The sequence below is a fragment of the Lodderomyces elongisporus genome, chromosome 4 (genome assembly GCF_030384665.1).
Source record: "Lodderomyces elongisporus chromosome 4, complete sequence".
NCBI classification, from domain to species: Eukaryota; Fungi; Ascomycota; class Pichiomycetes; order Serinales; family Debaryomycetaceae; genus Lodderomyces; species Lodderomyces elongisporus.
This window is the reverse complement of record NC_083676.1, coordinates 1757189-1776451: the sequence shown is the minus strand read 5'-3', so window position 1 is coordinate 1776451 and position 19263 is coordinate 1757189. Positions and strand designations below refer to the sequence as shown.

The following is a 19263-nucleotide window of genomic DNA, read 5'->3' as shown; positions in this document are numbered from 1 at the left end:
CTATCATTGTTTCTTTTTTTTGATTCTTTTTTCTGTTTTTTTTTTAGAAAATAAAAATTTAATTTTTCAAAAACCTCTTTTCCCGTCGTGGTTGCAAACGCCTTGATTTCCATCTCTTTTTCATATTACTACATTACTTCTTTGTCTTTTTACTCCTTCAACTCTTCACCTTTTCCCTTCCTTACCTACTTCTCATCACCTATAATTGAAAATATATATATATATATATTAAAAAAGTATATTTATATTAATTCGAAAATAATTCATTGGTGTTCAAAAAGTCAAGATTGAAATTGAAAACATTGATATCGAAATCATCAGCATGCTTATTATACCTCTTGGTCTTATCAATCCACGAACTCGTTAGCATTTCCTCAGTCTGTATCCTCTTTAATTGATTCCATAGATGTTCTCTTTGCAACTCCATGATCAAATCCTCATCAGTGGCATCAAATAGGCTTTCGCATTGCATTTCGGGAGAAAACATTCGAGACTCGAGTACCTGGCTAAATCTTCCCAACACTTCGTAGGGCAAAGTCATCACTGCACCGCTAATCATTGCAAAATTATGGCCCGTTACCTCCAGAAAACCCATATCGCATAGCTTCAATACTATGAGATGGATTCGTCGCAACATAACAGAATATCTGTATCGAGTTGCAATGTTACCAATCAATCTCACTTGTGAGTTGGTGCATATTTTCAATTGGTTATCCAACTTTTTCAATATAGCAATGTTAAACTCATGATCATCAAGATTATTATCATGTGTCTCTGCTCCAGTTTTGACCCCTGTGCTGTGTTTTCCCTTTCCAGCCATCTCTAAATCCGCTTTGTTTTTCTCCATGACGGCCATGTTACAGAATAGTCTCATCCTTACGCAATTCAATATGATGACACTTAAATGTAAAAAAACTTCAGTCAATGGTGTCAAATTCAACACCTCGGCATTTCGATTAGGGCTTTTGAAAATGTACGAGTTCAACTCCCAAAGATCCTCGGTAAGAATGTAGATAGTTTTTCTGAAATACATGGTTTGCATAGTTGTCATGCCGAGTGCTTCGTAATATAGATACAATGTAAAGTAAGTATATGCAAGCATTAATTCGATATAAATGAAGATGCGAAGGTTGAGCAAAGGTAGAAATCCATTACCAGATTGATTAAAAAGTGCGCTAGGGATTCCCAAAGTCTTTTGTGTTTCGCTTTCAAGGTCTGACAACACTTGAACCAAGTCATCGACTCGTAAATCTTCACTAACTTTTAGATGCATACTGGCCAATTTTCGACTGTGCAAGAATAAACGATGATACCTGTGGAAACTAGCAATGATTTCACCTTCAATCTTGAGATCAACGCAATTGGCTGCTTCTGGAGAAAACTCGGGTAGTTCACAATCAGCAATATCCAAATCAGTTGATAAGGTTGTGTTGAACACCAAAGAGTTGAGAACATCCATACGCATAACGAAATGCCATATTTTGCGTTTCAAATTAAGTGCTTTGGGGGTCTTGTTATTAAAGCATTCAGGGTCCCTATTGAGTCCAATCGAATAACATAATTGGATAATGGCACCCATGGTAATCTGTGTTGCAGCCCCAGTAACTACATTTTCTGGTGAAAACATTAGATACATTCGAATCATCAATCCAGCTTGTAGAATAGTCATTGTTTGTCTTTTGGTAAAATCAAACTCTTTCATAATTGTGTCTGCTGCTCTATATGTATCGAAAGATACAGGGTAGTTTAGCAAGTGCGAAGTGCCTTGACCATTAATATCCAAGAGTGATAAATAAGCTAGTCTCAATATGATTAAATGCGTTGCCAAGATGGCCAAGTCGTTTGATGTGCCGATATTAGGGTAGGTATTCATGTAATTATCGTTGATTTCGGGACCCAATATCCTATTCAAAGTAGATCTAAATTCTAATTCATCAATGATGGGAATACTTGGGTAAATCGTTTTGAAAAAAATATTGAGCAATTCTTTATTGACCCATGCTGGAGGTATCAAGCTAAAATACGACGAAATAGGGTCATTGTAATCAACCCCAGGAGGTGAAAAGGTCAATGCCTTATCATTCAAACCAATAACATTCTTAACCGAAGCAATATCTTGAAACATATCGGTTTCGTGTGTACCTGGGATGTAGGCATCGCCAAAGACAATTTTTGCTTTTGTTCGCAATTCATTCATTCTTGCTTCCGGTAAATTAACTAAGAGGTGGGAGTCGTCAAAAATATTGGTTCTAACTTTGACCTTTTGACCAATGTAGTACCATATCATTCTTGCGCCTGCGTCTCGTCTAAGAAGTAACATGTATGGAAATGGTCTGTGACTTAGCTGTAATGGTTTCCACTCTTTGAAGCAGTAGCTAAAGTTGATTTTTCCTGGTGGGATAACAAGCTGAGATGCATTTTGTGGGCTTGTTTGTGCAGTTGATGGAGATGTAAAAGTACTTGCAGTAGCTACCAAATTTGCTGAATTTGCTGAATTTGCAGAGTTTGCTGAATTTCCAGAATTTGTTGAGTTGATTGAGTTTGTTGATTTTGCAGAGGTCTGTCCTAGCTTCCTTTCTAGCTCTGCTATTTTCTGTCTGATGAGCACCACATCTTCAAGACTAGGAAGCTCTTTCTTGCCCTCGTCTCTATTCGGTAATAGTGACATATGTTGTTGTTGTTGTTGTTGCTGTTCCCGCTGTTGTTGTTGTTGTTTCAGTTCTTGTGTTTCTGCTTCTGCTTCTGTTTGTACCTCACCCGTACCATTGGCCATACCTTTGACCTTTGTCTTTTGCCGTCTTTCCCCCAGACTCTTTTTAGCTTTCCCCAATGCCTCCTTGTGCTGCTTTCTTAGTTTGGATATCTCCATAGTTTCTATCGACTTTGTATATTCACAAACTTTCCCCATTTTCAAACATGTTACGCACGGCTGTTGTTTTCCGAGGTCGGTGAGATCAATAGGATCGCCTGTTCTGATACACTTGATCTTTCTCTTACGGCACCGATCACAGCTCACGATTTGCCTGTGGCGTTTCTGCAATTTTTCCATCGTAGTTTGAAACAATTATAATCTGTTGATTTAATAAAGGAAGTAGATAAAATAACTTATTAGTTTGTCGTGGAGGGTACTTTCTCTCTATCGAGAGACCAAAGTGTGTTTTTGTTTTTCCTATTTTTTTTTTTGGCTTTCGGAGAATTGTGCGGTGATAATTTCGATTTCAGATTAATTTTATTTTTATTTTTATTTTTATTTTTATTTTTATTTTATTTATTTATTTATTTTATTCTATTTAAGTCAGTTAAGCCTAAGTCGGTTTAATTTTAATTCAGTTTTAGTGATATTGGTTCTACTTGAATTCTACATGCTTGATATTCAAATCTATCACGACAGAAACCAACGATGTTCATTCATAAAGAGATATAAAAAAAAGAAAAAAAAAAAGAAAAGAAACAAACAGAAAAAGAACATAATGAATGTAATTCTTATAGCCTGAGAATATGAGAGAGGGAAACAAAAGATAGGAAAATACAATAAAAAAAAATTAAAAGAAGATAAGAAAGGATTGTTAAAAGCAAAAGAATAAAAAAATAAGGAGAATCTTCTCTTACAATCCTTGTTATCATAACATTTCGAAACACCATCTTGTGTGGATTCTGGCAGTTTGTTGAAGGGTGAAGGGTAACGGATTTATCGCAACAATCGGAGATTACATTCCGGAATGGCGGAGATATATTTGAAAACCTACACCGAGAATTCGCACGACACTATGCACCATATTATGCATCACACATACAAATACACATACACATACAAATACACATACAAATACACATACAAATACACATACAAATACACATACAAATACACATACAAATACAAATACACATACAAATACAAATACAAATACAAATACACATACAAATACAAATACACATACAAATACACATATAAGGATACCAAATATTTACAACATTTATAAAAAATCATAGAGAACTAAACATCATTATTCTTTAAAGAAAAAACGGAAAAAAAGAAAGAAGGAAGGGAGCAAGGGGGCAACGGTAGGGAAAAAACAAGTCACTTTATAGGTTCTAGTCCTCGTAGCCTTACTTTCCCATTTTCACGTTGCAATATACTCCCGTTTTCCATAATCTTGACAACTGCTTCAATATGACTTGAACTTCGTACCTCAACCCAATCTCCATTTATCAACTCATTGAAAAACTTCATCAAGTCATCTACCTTTAACTGCAACTCGTCTTTATCATTTACAATCCCATCTATTGAGTCACAGTAAGCAGTATATTTGACAGATACTTTCCTCAAAAACAGTTGCAACACTTTATCCAATTTCTCTGATTCTTTTAATTTTCCCATTACTTCATCTTCAAACCTTGTCTTTTCACTTTTCTTTTCTAAATTCAGTCCCAGATCTAAAACCAATTCCAATTCCAAAATAGACTTCATCATATCCCGTTCCTTCACTCGCGCGTCTCGGATTTTGAGTAATTCCTGAGTTACATACCCCAAGTCATTTCCAGGGTCTTTATGAATATTTGTAAACTCTTTAAGCACTGCTTTCTTGTCCTCAATCATGTTTTCCAAAAGCACCGATGTTGATGCGGTGGTTATAGTGTCATTTTTTTCCGGTCGATAGGGTACAGTTCCATAAGCTGCATACATTGCCAATATTCGTTTCTCGATGGGGCTGTCTTGGATTATATCCTTACCAAATGTGGCGATGGCAGCATCTGCTTGTCTGAGGTGCTCTTCTACTCTTTTGATATCTTTCTTTAATCGATTGAAGTAAATAACATCGCGTTCTTTTCTTTGATCTGCGCTTTGCAAATTATTTGTATCGCTAATCGGTTCAGCCATGTTTCCATAAGCAATGGAGTCTCGGAAAGTTTGTGTATACAAAAAAAGAGGCGAGAAAACAATTCAAAACAAAAAGAAATGAAGAACTGAAAAATAAGAAATGGAAAAAAAAAAAAGAAGGAAAATTAAAATTGAAAACTTAAAAAAAATTAAAAAATAAAAAAAAATAAAAAAAAAAGAAAAGAAAAGAACGATCTAAGGCTTTCCACTCCATTCCAATCAATATCATCAACTCATACAAGTGATAAAATTATAGAAAAATAAGGGTTTGGAATAAAACATCATCATATAATAGAACGACAAAGATAAAGAATCAATTCAAACTCAACACATATACTTACACAATTAATCATGGCATCGATATCAACACAAGCATTGCAAAACCTAGATGAGAAATCAAGAAAGGAAATAATGACATTCTTGGAAGCAGAACAATCCAAATCAAAAATTCAAACTGCCATCCATAGTTTTACCGATATGTGTTTTAAAAAATGCAATTTGAACAAACCTATTACTTCACCAAAATTGGATATCCAAGAGGAACAGTGTTTGCTGAATTGCTTAAACAGGTTTTTAGATACAAATATCAAAGTGGTGGAGTCCTTGCAGGGAGGAAGGTAAAAGTGAAATGTATGCAAACACATATGCATATATATATATATATATATACTTATATTTATATATATATATCTATACTTATATTTATATATATATATCTATACTTATATTTGTATATTTGCAAATATATTTATATGTTGATGTTTAGGTATTTGTATAGGTTGATATATTGGCCAAATGTACTCTCGTTTTCATTGTATATACGTACATAGGTTACTAAATTCATCCAGTTTTCCACTCATTTCAGCCAACTTTTCCAATTGACTTAGATTCATTTTAATTTGCTCTTGAATACCAGCAGCTACTTTATACTTGAGTAATCGTTTCAGTAAAACTGTATAAGCACCAATCAAATCATATACAAAACTGTACACCAATGGAGACTCCACTTGTAGCACTTCACTTTGTAACTTCAATGCTGCCAAGATGACATTTGGTTTCTCAATCATTGCAAAATTTACAATGATTTGATTCATCATATAAAAGATCTTTGAAATAGAAACTAATACATCTTTGCCAATGCTCTTAACGCAAATTTGTAATTGCTCCAATAAAAAGATAATTACTTTCTCATGGTTGACAACATAGTTTAATGACTTTAGTATAGAGGCAATAGTATCAATAAAGTTTAAACTTTTATTGTCATATTCATCGTCCACCTTATATAAGCACGGAAAAGCAACTTGTAGAATATTCAACGATTCAGTTTCCTCTGTGACAGGTGGAATGTGCAAGAGACATTTCTTCAAACACTCTCGCAATTGAGGCACCAAATTAGGCGTGAGGATCTTCAATTTCCTCACCATGTGACATGCTTGTATTTGCCCCTGTATACCAAAGTGAAAGTCATCGATTAGTAAAAGTAGGACAAGCATATTCACCTCACGTTCTTTATTGCCAGTAGCTTCAAGAAGAAACCATGCTTGTGCAAGAGGAACCGGATCAAACTTTTGGTCTTGGAAAAAACTGAGGTGCGGTCGAAGACCACCCAGTTTACCTATCTTGCTTGAGTTGGCTTGCTTTTCAACTTTCCTCAAATTGGGTCTAAATTCCTGATTAATAAATGGAGTTATATACTGCAGTATATCATTTTTGTTTATTATAGACTGGACAATCTGCGAATTTTGCTGTGAGCACCAAGCAAGGTTGGGGTTTGCATGAAGGGATATTGCTTTGATTAATTCATAGTTGATGCTGATTGCACCGGTTGCTGTAGAAGATTCGATGGATTGTAAATCTTTTGTATACCGCAGAGCAGGATGCTTTAGATCATGCAAGCTTTCTACCACCAAATTGAAATCTCGATCTGTTTCTGTCAGTGGAACCTCTTCAATCAACATTGTAAACAAGGAGCATTTATTCTGTATAATTCTTCTCTATTTCCATTTATTTTCCTTCTTTCTCACTTGCTCACTCCATCTTTTACACATAAATCTCAAAACTCAAAGATTCTCTTCTTCTAACGCGCAACTCTCCCCCCCCCCTCCATCCCCACGAAATCAAAAAGCCGCTTTACTAGTTTTCTTTCTCTTCAAGTTTACTCAATTTTCTTTCAAAGTTTTTTTTTTTAAAAAAAAACTCTGCCATCTACTTTCATCTACCTACCCATTCACTTTAACCCCCCCTCCACTTTTTACTAACTTTCCCGCTTTTGGTCTTCTCCTTCCTTTCTTCCTCCACCCTTTGCCCCCCCTTATTTCATATATTTTTTTGTTCAATCCGGTTTGATGAAACAGAGAAACATCTTGCGATTGACAGAAGAAGTGCGAAATGCGCTTAATTTAAGAAAACCTGTTGTCTCACTCGAGTCAACGATCATTTCACATGGTCTTCCATATCCTCAGAATATCGATATGGCAGTCGAAGTTGAATCCATTCTTCGTGATCAAGGTGTTACTCCAGCTACGTGTGCTTTTATTGATGGTAGGCCACATGTCGGTTTAACACAATCTGATTTGTTACGATTTGCAGAAGCATCACAACTGGGTAAAGTGCACAAGGTTTCAAGAGGAGATATTGGTTTCGTCATGGCTAATAAACTAAATGGTGGAACTACGATTTCACTGACAATGATCTTGTCGCATTTGGCAGGTATTAAATTCTTTGCTACTGGAGGACTTGGTGGTGTGCATCGAGATAACCCAGGCGAAACTTCGATGGACATTTCTGCTGATTTAACAGAATTGGGCAGAACACCAGTGAGTGTAATCTGTGCTGGTCCGAAATCGATCTTGGATATTCCTCGGACATTGGAGTTTTTGGAAACACAAGGAGTATTTGTAGGAACATATAATGAAGATAAAAAGCAAGTCGCACAAAATGAGTTAAAGTTGCCAGGCTTTTACACACGTGAGTCCAACGTTGCATCACCATTTGGATTTGACACCTTAGAAGAAGCTGCAAGAATTGTATTCAATCAGCAACTGCTAAATTTACAAAGTGGTAACGTGTTTTGCATTCCACCGCCTAAAGATACTGCATTGAACAATGACTTTATAACGCTGATCATTGACAAAGCAAATGAAGAAGCAAAAGAAAACCGCATTTTAGGGAAACAATTGACACCTTACTTGTTGAGTAAAATAGCGAAAGTGACCAAGGGCCAGTCTGTGCATGCCAATATAAGCTTGGTCAAAAATAATGCACTTGCTGCTGCCACCATTGCAAAATCATATTATGCTTTGGAAGAGTCTGCAAGAGAATCAGCAAGTGAATCAGCAAGTGAATCTGAAATGAAAACGGTATGTATGTGATATCTTTTTGTCTTTTCTCTTTTACTTATTTCTTTTTGCTTTTTTCTTTATTTTTTTTTTGGAGAGGTGTGATGAGACTAACCTCTTTTTTGTTTTAGAGAACTCACCAGCTGGTGTCAAAAATGTTGCAGATAAGTCAACAACCATCCACTACTGGGTCCACTATTGAGTCCACTGTTGAGTCCACTGATAAGTCCACTGATAAGTCCACTGATAAGTTGCAAGGAGCGGAGAAACTGCAACAAAAGACGAATCTCTTGGTGGTTGGTTCAGTTGCTCTCGATACAGCAGCCACACTTGGTTCCACCCACAAACTACTGGATTCGAATATTGGTACAATCACAAATTCTATTGGTGGGGTAGGCTATAATATTGCATTGGCGAGTAACTATACCACGTCGTTGCCAACCACCAAATTTATGTCCCGCATAGGAAGAGACTTTGCGGGCGATACTATATCAAGCCAGTTGAAGGATAAAATCGTTACCAATTTGACTTTTGGCAAAGGCAACACTGCGCAATATGTGTGTACGCATAACGTTGATGGTGATTTGATCATTGCGTGTGCTGATATGAGCATCATTGAAGAACCATCCTTTGCAGATGATATTATACAGGAAATAGTGAATGATGAACCTAGAGTGGTTGTACTTGATTGTAACCTTTCTGTTCAATCTTTAAACAAAATTATTCAACATGTACCTTTTAACAAGTCAATTTCAGGAAAGCCACAAATAGTGGTTGAACCCACGTCTCATGTCAAGGCTAAACGCTTGGCAGAGACTGATCTCTCTGTATTTCCACATAATGCAATTAATTTGATCACACCAACAGTTGCCGAGTTAAACACCATTTTCGACACTATGTCTCAAAACGGTAAGTTTGAAGATTATGATCATTGGTTCCCCGTAGTAGATGCCATGGGTGTCGATTCCATAATGAGAGAAAAGCTTTTAAATCTTGACAAAAAACATAATTTAAAACTATGGGAAGCTGGTGTATTCCAACAAAGTTTTCATATGCTTCCATATTTCCAAAATATTTTGGTTAAATTGGGTGATAAGGGTGTGCTTTTATTCAGTCTAGTTACGAATTTAGATGACTTAAAGAGTATACCAACCACATCAGTTTACAGGCCAATCACGTCAGTTACAAATAATACGAATAATAAGGTCGGTGTGTTGGTAGAGTATTTCCCCATACCCAAGGAGAATGAGAAGTTGAAGATTGTGAATGTCACGGGTGCAGGAGATACATTAGTTGGGTACTTGGCTGCAAAATTAGCAAATGCACACAATAGTCACGAGGATAATTGGTTGAATTGTGAGATTAGATCTTGCGAACAAGTGTGGAGCAAGTGGGAAACAATATATAAAGCCCAATTAGCTAGCGGTTTGACTTTGCAAAACAGCAAATCTGTTAGCCCAGAGATTGCCAATTTGTAAAAAAAAAAAAAAAAAAAAGAAAAAAAAAGAAAAAAAAAGAAAAAAAAAGAAAAAAAAAGAAAAAAAAAGGAAAATAAAGGAAAAAGAAACCGAAATAGAAATAGTAAAAAAATAAGATAGAATCAAACAAATACAAAGAAATCAAAGGAGCATAATCTAACTGTCATGTAATCTGAATAGAACAAGCAACCCTAATTGATGTAGGAAAAAAAACCCAGCACCCCTGCCACAAATAAAGGCTAGTAATTAAATCCTTTAAACGCTACCGCTTTCCCGCTGTTTATTTTGTCTCTGCGGCTTTTCCCTTCGTTCTGCTTTGTCCGCTGTTTAATAGTATTTTTTTTCTTCTCTTCCCTTTCTTTATGACTTTTTCTCTGTCTACCAGTCCGACCTGCCCAACACTTTGCTCCCCACACTATAATATCGGGCTAAAATTTAACATACCACAAAATATAGCTTGCTCTTTCTATTATTCTTTATACATTTCCTCTTTTTTTCTTTTTTTACCTTTTTACCTTTCTTCTTTCTTTTCTTTGAATAACTAACTACATTTTTATTTTCTTTTTTTGCTTCACACATCAGATCATGTTCAAAACGATCCGTTTGAGGCCATTGAGGTCTATCCTCCCATCAATTGCAATTGCATCAACTCTTGCTTATTCATACCATTTATACACAAAGCATACTACGCTTCCTTCACCATTTGGATTCCACAATAATGCCTTGTCCAAAATCCACCTTGATAGTGCTGCGTCTCCAGTACTTGGCTCTACCTCTGTTTCTGCAGCTAATGCTACTACCGAGGTAAAAGTTGATGACTCGATCCTGCCATTTCCCACTCACATCTCTAAATCGCCCTACGTTTCACAATCGTACACATTATTGGGCCATGGTGTTCGAGCTGTAACGTTTATGAGTTTCAAAGTTTATGGTGTTGGAATTTATATTGCAGATTCCGATATTGCCAAAGCCCGTTCTTTGCTTCAATCATACGCCAGGGCTAATCCACCACCACCATCAGCTCGTGCTGACGAGGGTGCTTCGTCATCTTTAGTTAGGCAGAACTTGAAAGAATCATTGATGAACCCCGTAGAGTCAGAACAAATCATTGATGAATTGTTGTCGCATGGTGTGCATTTCTTGATTAGATTGTCGCCTGTTAGAAATACTGATTTCAATCATTTGAAGGATGGGTTGATTAAATCGATTTTGGCGCATCCAAGAAGCAAGAGTGGAGAAAACAAGGAGAGGGAAGAGTTGAGTTTGGGATTGGATGAGTTGAGGGAAATAATGGGCAAGACTAGAGGTTCAGTGCCAAAAGATGATTTGCTCGTGTTGGAGCAGGTATCAAGTAGTGACAAGTTCAACATTTCCTATGTGAAACAAAATAAGAAGACTAAATCAAAGAATGATGAGGCTGGTGAGGATGTAACTGATGTGAAAGAGATGGGAAGTGTGAGTAAACCCATTGTTGCAAAAACTTTATTATTGCAGTATCTTAGTGGTAAGAAACCTCTTAGTGAGTCTTTGAGAAAGAGTTGTATGCAAGGACTTGCTGATATTGCTGAATAAGATCCTCGAAAAAAAAAATGAAGGTGGGGAGAAGCATTAGATTAGGATTGAAAGAATGAAAGAGTGAATGAAAGAGTGAATGAAGACAAAAAAAAAAGTCAAGATTTGATGAGTCTTTTTCGGTCAATTCCCATATTTAGATTAGAATATATTTGGTTAGAATATTTGTATATAGAGTAATACTGTGATAAATGTACTTTGAAAGCTTTTATCAATCGGTTGATGCAATCGCAGTTGTAACTGGAAAGAGAAAACAAAATCAGAAAGAAAAATAATAAGTACAACTAGAGATGAATGAAATGTATAAGGAGTACTTTGGCATTGTCGCTGGTTTGTGTAGTATCAAAACTCGAGTTATCAATAAGTAATAGTAGTAGTGGTATATAATATATAGTAAATATACATATATATATATATATATATATATTGCACGTGACTAGATGTTGCACTCTACATAGGTTAGTTTATATTATATATATATATATATATATATATATTTTTTTTTTATGTGTCTATTTTTCAAATTAAAAAAGAAATTGTGTATACAAAGTAAAGTTTGGGGGAAAAAAAAAAAGAAAAGAAAAAACAATACCATAAGACAGTTTGAAAATTGTCGTTGCTGTCCTTGTTTTCTCTTTAGTTCTATATAGATGTAGTTCTCAACCTCGTATTAAAAATAAAAAGGAAAACTGAATGAATGAATGAATGAATGAATGGAAAAAATAAAAACAAAAAAAAATAAATGTTTTGGCAAGAAAGAATGGTTCATGTGTTTTGATTGTTTGTGTGGGGGGGTGTATGTATACGTGGGTACAGTAATTGTTTTTTTTCTAGTGTATTTGGTATTGTTAAATTTTTTGCACCAATTTACATGATAATGGATGGGGTTTCGACATTGGCGGCAATGGACTTGTGTGGCAAAACCTTGGCGCCATTGACATAGATTTCATTCTTGATCTCGACATCGTCTCCCAACACGGTGCATCCTTCGGTTCTTGCCCATTTACCAATTCTTGAGTTCCATCCTACAATGGTGGATTTGACCCAAGCGTGGTCTTTAACTTCAGAGTTGGCCAACAATACTGATCTTTGGATTCTGGCACCTTCGCCAACCTTAACGTTTGGACCAATGGTGACATTTGGACCAATCAATGCTGATGGGTGAATCTTAGCGGTTGGGTCAATCAAAACGTTACCTTGTGGGTGTACGTATTTTTCGTGGCACAATTTTTCTGGTGATTTTTTGGCCAAGGCGGTCAAGTACAAAACGGTTCCGCTGAGAAAGTCCTTTGGTTGACCGACATCCATCCAGTATCCTTCCAAGTCAAACGAGTACAATTGTTTTTGGTCAACCAAGATAGGGAATGTTTCCTTTTCAATAGAGGTTGGTTTGGCTTCAATCAAGTCGATAACCGATGGGTTAAGAATGTACAAACCGGCATTAATTCTGTTACCAACAAATTCAACTGGTTTTTCAACAAATCTGTCAATCAAGTTTGGAGTGTCTCTGTCGTGGACAATAACACCATATTTGCTTGGTTCATCTACTTTGGTAGCGACAATGGTACCTGCACCGCCGTGGGCCTTGTGAAAGTCAGCCAATTCCTTAAATGGGTATTCGCAAATGACATCACTATTGAGGACGAAAAAGGGAGAGTCGTCTTTTTTCAAAATCTTCTCAGCCAATTTCAAGGGGCCAGCTGTGCCCAATGGTTCTTCTTCAACGCTAAATGTGATGCTAACGCCGTATTCTTCTTCATACTTTTGCAATGTTGAAACCATAACCTCTGGTCTGTAATTGACAGCCAATACGATATCGGTAACACCAGCATTGGCCAAAGCTTCAATCTGGTGCAAAATCATTGGTCTGTTACCAAACTCAACCAATGGTTTAGGCAAGGTCAAGGTCAATGGTCTCAATCTGGTACCGTATCCTCCGACTAAAATCAATCCCTTCATTGTGCAGTAATAGTAGTAGTAATAATAGTAATAATAAAAGTAGTAAAAGTAAGCTTGTATATAGTTAGTAGTACCTCCTAAAGATAAAACTAGTCAAGGTCAAAGAGGAAAAGAAAAAGGAAAGGAAAAGAAAAGGAAAAAAAAGAAAAAGTTTTAAGGAAACATGTTTTCGACACGAATTTCAGAGAATATATATATATACAAATCTATATCTCTGTATGGGTGGGAGAGAAAGAGAAGGAGGAAAAATAAAAAAAAAAATTATTTGGTGCAAGAGTACGTGCTTGCATGCGTCTTGTGTAGTGCTCTGATATTGGGAAGGGAAAGTATTGAATGAAACATGTAGAGAAATTTTTGTGGTGATATTTTGTTCCTGTGTACAAAAAACGTGTCGGTGTGTCTGAGTGTGTGCTGGCACGCAGTTTCTTTTTTTGTTTTTTTTGGCCAGAAAAAAAAATAAATAAAACACGTATAGTGTATGGTGTTATGTATAGTATGGTATGGTATTATGTAATATCTTATGTAATATATTCCACCAAATTGCCAATGCGCTGTCTCTTTCTTTCTCTTTTCTTTTTTTTTTTGTAGTTGTTGTTGTTGTTACCAAAATATGCGCTGTATGCAAAAGAGAGAGATGGAGAGAGGGGAGAGTGAGAGTGAGAGAAGAGAAATATCGTGTCTTTTTCTTTTATTTAATTTATTACAAAGGTAGTGCAGATATGTCAAATACTTTTCCTCGACTGTTATTGTTATTGTTGAGATTATTATTATTATTATTAGAAGTACCACACAATATGGACATACAGTGTAGTTGTTGTAGTTGTTGTTGTAGACGGATTATTTTGGATAATTGGAGAGGGATATACATATATAAAAAAAAGGAGAAGGGACTCTTATTGCATTTTGCAACAAAAAAACCAAAGCCTATATATCCCAAAGCTTTTCTAGTATTATAAATAATAATGATGTTTGTAATAATGTCAGGGTAGACAAAGTGTAAGTAAAAGAGTCAGACCTCAAAATAATACATCAAATAAACTACAGCAACATTTTTACTACTACTACTACTACTACTACTATTCCCTCGCTTCTCCCTCTCCACCCCATCTGCACTCTCAATGTTTATTGGTCAATGAATAGGTTTAATTTTTCCTTTATAAAAAAAAAAAGAAATTGTTATCTTGCACACACACACACACACACACACACACACACACACACACACACACACACACACACACACACACACACACACACACACACACACACACACACACTTTTACATTTGCACTAGCAGCAACAAGTTAGATTATCAAAACGTGGCTTAATCGTCATTCACCCAAAAAAAAAATAAAAGTAAAAGTAAGAGTTAATAACCAATATAGATTGACTCCGAGAACCAACGTCTGATATTCCTCCTTGCATATCTCGACAAAATTGGTTGGGAAATAGAAAATGTAGGACAAACGTAAAGAATATAAGAATAATATATATAAAGTGAGGAACAATTGTGGTGTGCCTGATTCTTAAAAAAAATACATGCAGAAAAAACGTGTAGAAAGTTGAAAGAAAGATAGGACCATGTGCTACCACCACAATAAGAACATCTTTTGTTTAAGTCTATACATAGTTTAAAAGAAAAAAAGGACAATGTGTAACTCTCGATTATAAACATCATCACCATCATCATCTTAATCATCATCACCATCGTCATCGTCAGAGATTTGCCTCTCGTCATTCTTACCCTCAAAAAAACAAGAAACTAAAAAAAAAAAATGAAAAAAAAGAAAAGGAAAAAAAAAAAGAGGAACGCGTGATAAAGTGTTTTTCCTTTTTCTCTTTATTTAGTTTGAAAATACCATGACACACAAACACACGCGCGTGTCTCAAACAGAAGACGAAGAAGAAGAAAAGAAAAAAAAGTTACAGTGATTTTGTGTTTCTTGATGCGAGAGAGAGAGAGAGAGAGACAGAGGAGCTACGCCGCCCGAGAATGTTTTAAGGTGAAGATCCAAATTAAATTTTAAAAAAAGGAAAGAAAAGAAAGTTGGATGTTCTCAGCAAGAATTTGGTTATAGAGTATATTGAATTGATATTTGAAAAAAAAGCTCACCATCTCTGATTTACTTTGTCATAGCCATCGTCACCAATCCAAACTCTATTAATAAAGAAAAAGGAAAAAGAATTAGAAAAAGAAAAAGAAAAATGGTTAAAGAACAGCACATCCAAATACCCACATGGAGTCTTTAACCTACTTTGACCTACTTTGACCTACTTTAAGCCACTTTGTGGTCCCGCCTTTATTGTCGAACTGGTTTAGTGTCACATTTAGTTTCTCATTTAAACCTACATTTTGTTGATCCATCATCGCTTATCTCTTCCACTTCCCTACTTCCAGTTCCCTACTTCCCTACTTCAATTCAATAACCCAAGTTACTTACCAGCTGATCGTAGTTTGCATCTGCACACGTTGTCCATACTAAACCTGAACCACAATTTAGAACTTTTCTTTTTTTTTCTCTTATTTTTCATGTATTTACCATATACATCTCATTTCTTGATCTATTTTCTAATTTTTACCTCCAATTCTCTTTTGCTCCATTTTGTTGCAAAAAAAAAAAGTAAGAAAAGAATTACATCAAATACCCAACACGTTAATAACCAACCTATGTCTATCCATTACTTCAATTCCAACTCAATAACACAACATATGATACTGCAGAGTAAAAGAGAAAGAAATGTCAAGAAAGTCGAAAAAAAGGTAAAAAAGTTTATATATATATATATGTATCTGTATACACACCTCACAGTTGCATTACTCTATCAGCTATTTCTTAAAATTTTCAACGTCATAGCTAATTCGTCCCCGGCTATTTACCTAGAATCAATTTAGTATTCTGTAAATCATCGCGCGTTCGAATCTCGCTAGTGACGTTGAAAGATTACACTAATTCTACAAAATGAAAGTGAAAAAAAAAACAATAAGCAAATAAACACAGTTTAAAAATACACGACACACACACACAACAAAGTACCCAGGCTAAATAAAATGTAAAAATCTGTGATTTTATTTATTAAAATAAAATGATGAATAACCATGGATGAGTGAACAATCTCTGATACATTTTAACATATTATGTTAAATATGTCTTGATTAAAAAACCCTGCCTTCCTTCTGATCAATATTTTAACAAATACAATAAGCAGATTTTTCCTGTAAATTTTTTCTGTAAATTTTTATCCCACAAACGTAACTCACCACAATTGAAGAAGAAGTAATATATAAAAAAAAGAAGAAGGGGGCAATGGGTTACTATTAATGAATAAATAAGAGTAAAAGAGAAGAGTATTACATTCTCTCTCTCTCTCTCTTTTTTTCTTTTCTTTCTTACTTTTCCGTTCCTTTGCTTCTAATATTTAATTACCAAGTCTATTAAAATATATGAAATATATATATATATTGCTATTCTCTACAATATACGAAATCTAGAATAACTTCAACAGTAATAATAATAGTAATAGTAATAGTAATAACAGTAATGATACTAAAAACATCCAACTCATCAATACTCATTGGTTTAACACATGCACCTCCTCCGCTTAAAAACAACAACAACAATAGCAAAAGAAAGTTTTCACTTTGTTTTTAAATTAAGTCTAATTTTTATGCTGATTTCTTTTTTTTCTTTTATAAACCTCCATCGAGTCCTGGGCAAGGATCCTCTTAGAATCCTAACTCCTCTTATTATGCTTTCTTCTTCGACTTCTCTCCAACTTGGATATCTTTTGCAAATCATCCTCACTGGGCTCATAGATGTGCCAAATCGTATAATGCGGCAACCCACCAACTCTGAACCCCATATGTCTAGCCATCTTACCAAATGCCTCGGTCTCAGCATGGTTCAAAAAAGTAAAGGCCGGGAAATGAACACCTTGACGGAAAATCTTGGCCCTTGCCAATATCGAAACTCCACCAACACCATCCAAATCAACAACTTCCCTTGGATCACCTTGCGCTTCACGAATATATGCTAAATGTGCACGCCATGTAGGATACTCAGCATACCCTTCAACAATAACATCATCTTCATCCAAAGTCTTGGCCAAATCCAATGCCGCATCAGACTCAATCCACGAATTCAAATCATACGGCTGCTCATTACCCAAAAATGTAGGCAACGGTCTCCACACATTGGGCACCATCACATCATAATCATGCAGCATCAACTCTTCAATAACATTTCCTGGACAAGTCTCAATATCAACATCTCTCCAATACACCCACGAGTGATCGGCCCTCAACGCACTCGACGTAAGCCAGTTTCTTGCACGACCCATAAGTTTCCTTCTAATACCTTGCACTTTCACCGCATGTCGATCACTAAAACCCTGGCCAATCACTTGACCAAAATCCTTTTGATATATAGTAACAGACCTAAATGGAGTTCTATAACCCTTATGATGTTCCGGATTACTATATGCTTTTTTGACATTCTCCATATAGGTGGGCTCCATATATGATTGGTACAAATCATTCGACCCTTTGACCTGGGCACCATGCTTCAGTTGCTCTTCTTGCTTGAGCAAATCCACCAATGTCCCATTTTGTAAAGCCACAGAGTACCGAAACACAGTCTCCAACGTAGTATCCTCGGGAGAACAATCAGATACAAGAAATGCAATATCAATCAATTCATGATTATATGTCAAGTTCATTAGGTTGTAAAATGCCATAGGCAAAACATGCTCAGCATTTCTCAATGGCATCAAAAAGAGGACATTGTCACCTTGCTGGTTACCTTGGGAACTACCTTGGTAATCATTGAGATCAAAGTACTCAACTCCGCTCTTGGTTAATTCTTCAGTGGTGATATCCTCAGCACTAACAACATGGTTCTCTCCTTCCTCCTGATTCACATTCTTCTGCTCTCCCTTTTCTGCACCATCTTCTACTTGCTCAACTCCGTCTTTGGTAACCTTGTAAACCTTTCCCTTACCTTCTCCATCATCATTACCAGCAACAGCAGCAACATCTTGTACATCTTGTACATTTTGTTCTCCTTGTTGTTGCTGTTGTAGTCCATCAACATCTTTTAGATTATCTAAATTACCCGTTTCAGAAGTACCCGATTGTCCTACAGACGTACTTTGCTCAAGACTTACCGAGTCAGTAGTGAACTTACTGTATATGGTAAATGTGATCAATACTGCTATAACTGCATAGAATATCCGTTTGATCAATATTCGATTCGAATGTTTTCTTGGGGATAATTTGTTGAATCTATACACCCATTTTGCTGTTAGTAATCATGTTTTATTTGCCTCTTTTTCCCAATCTTTATTGGTTGTTGATACTCATGGTGATACATACATGGGTAGATCGGATTTTTTCTTGCCGTATAAATCCGGCGTCAACGTTCGAAGTGGCATCTAGTATCGTATTGTGAATCACAACTTTGTCACTATGTCGCTATGTCACTTATCGTGTAGTATAGATAAAGCAAAGTAGAGTAAAGTTGCTTAAAGTTGATTAAAGTAAATTAGAGTGAAAAGAAAACAAACCCCGTGTTTGATGGCTGGAGTAATTAAAAATATGTAGATAGTGGGCCGTGGTAGGTGTTGCTCCAATATTCTCTCTCTCAAAGTCCTTGTTTTGAGAAAATATAATACCTCACAAAAAAATTTAAATTAATCTTTCTCCTATCTTGTGTATGTATGTGTGTTATTTTTCTTTCTTTCTTTTTTTTTTTTTTTTTTTCTCTCACACTCTCATTCTCTGATTCTTTGTAGACTTTCTCTTTGTCAATCTTTCTTTTTTCCTCTTTTTTACTTGACTTTCCTTTTGGTAATCAATCTAAGCTTTACCCAACATACACAATATCTTAATTGTTTCCAACTACAACCAACCAAAGGAATAAATCATAGCACCTACAACAATATCTGGTCATCTGCTTTCGTATTGTGTCTAAATATACTCACTAAAAATCTATGCAGTTTCTATATTCTGTGCATTCAATTTCCTTTTCTTGTTTTTTTA

At 35.6% G+C, this 19263-nt stretch overlaps 8 protein-coding genes across 8 annotated transcripts; 3 read left to right on the top strand and 5 right to left on the bottom strand. All coding sequences in view use genetic code 12, as the record gives it.

Moving 5' to 3' along the window:
- Window positions 1-247: 247 nt before the first annotated feature.
- Window positions 248-3049, bottom strand: PVL30_003780 (uncharacterized protein; the record flags this gene model as incomplete). Its single annotated transcript, XM_001526347.1, has 1 exon — window positions 248-3049. The coding sequence occupies one exon, from the start codon at window positions 3047-3049 to the stop codon at window positions 248-250; it is 2802 nt and encodes a 933-aa protein (XP_001526397.2).
- A 1029-nt stretch (window positions 3050-4078) lies between these two features.
- Window positions 4079-4879, bottom strand: PVL30_003779 (uncharacterized protein; the record flags this gene model as incomplete). Its single annotated transcript, XM_001526346.1, has 1 exon — window positions 4079-4879. The coding sequence occupies one exon, from the start codon at window positions 4877-4879 to the stop codon at window positions 4079-4081; it is 801 nt and encodes a 266-aa protein (XP_001526396.2).
- An 809-nt stretch (window positions 4880-5688) lies between these two features.
- PVL30_003778 (uncharacterized protein) lies at window positions 5689-6837 on the bottom strand (the record flags this gene model as incomplete). The annotated part of the gene is made up of 1 exon (XM_001526344.1): window positions 5689-6837. The coding sequence occupies one exon, from the start codon at window positions 6835-6837 to the stop codon at window positions 5689-5691; it is 1149 nt and encodes a 382-aa protein (XP_001526394.2).
- Window positions 6838-7224: 387 nt separating this feature from the next.
- On the top strand, window positions 7225-8250 carry PVL30_003777 (uncharacterized protein; the record flags this gene model as incomplete). Its single annotated transcript, XM_001526343.1, has 1 exon — window positions 7225-8250. One exon carries the CDS (start codon window positions 7225-7227, stop codon window positions 8248-8250), a length of 1026 nt encoding a protein of 341 aa, XP_001526393.2.
- Window positions 8251-8372: 122 nt separating this feature from the next.
- Window positions 8373-9695, top strand: PVL30_003776 (uncharacterized protein; the record flags this gene model as incomplete). The annotated part of the gene is made up of 1 exon (XM_001526342.1): window positions 8373-9695. One exon carries the CDS (start codon window positions 8373-8375, stop codon window positions 9693-9695), a length of 1323 nt encoding a protein of 440 aa, XP_001526392.2.
- A 585-nt stretch (window positions 9696-10280) lies between these two features.
- On the top strand, window positions 10281-11267 carry AIM18 (Altered inheritance of mitochondria protein 18 mitochondrial; the record flags this gene model as incomplete). Its single annotated transcript, XM_001526341.1, has 1 exon — window positions 10281-11267. One exon carries the CDS (start codon window positions 10281-10283, stop codon window positions 11265-11267), a length of 987 nt encoding a protein of 328 aa, XP_001526391.2.
- Window positions 11268-12134: 867 nt separating this feature from the next.
- MPG1 (mannose-1-phosphate guanyltransferase) lies at window positions 12135-13226 on the bottom strand (the record flags this gene model as incomplete). The annotated part of the gene is made up of 1 exon (XM_001526340.1): window positions 12135-13226. One exon carries the CDS (start codon window positions 13224-13226, stop codon window positions 12135-12137), a length of 1092 nt encoding a protein of 363 aa, XP_001526390.1.
- A 3732-nt stretch (window positions 13227-16958) lies between these two features.
- VAN1 (Mannan polymerase I complex van1 subunit) lies at window positions 16959-18656 on the bottom strand (the record flags this gene model as incomplete). The annotated part of the gene is made up of 2 exons (XM_001526338.2): window positions 16959-18507; window positions 18598-18656. 2 exons carry the CDS (start codon window positions 18654-18656, stop codon window positions 16959-16961), a joined length of 1608 nt encoding a protein of 535 aa, XP_001526388.2.
- Between the last annotated feature and the right edge of the window lie 607 nt (window positions 18657-19263).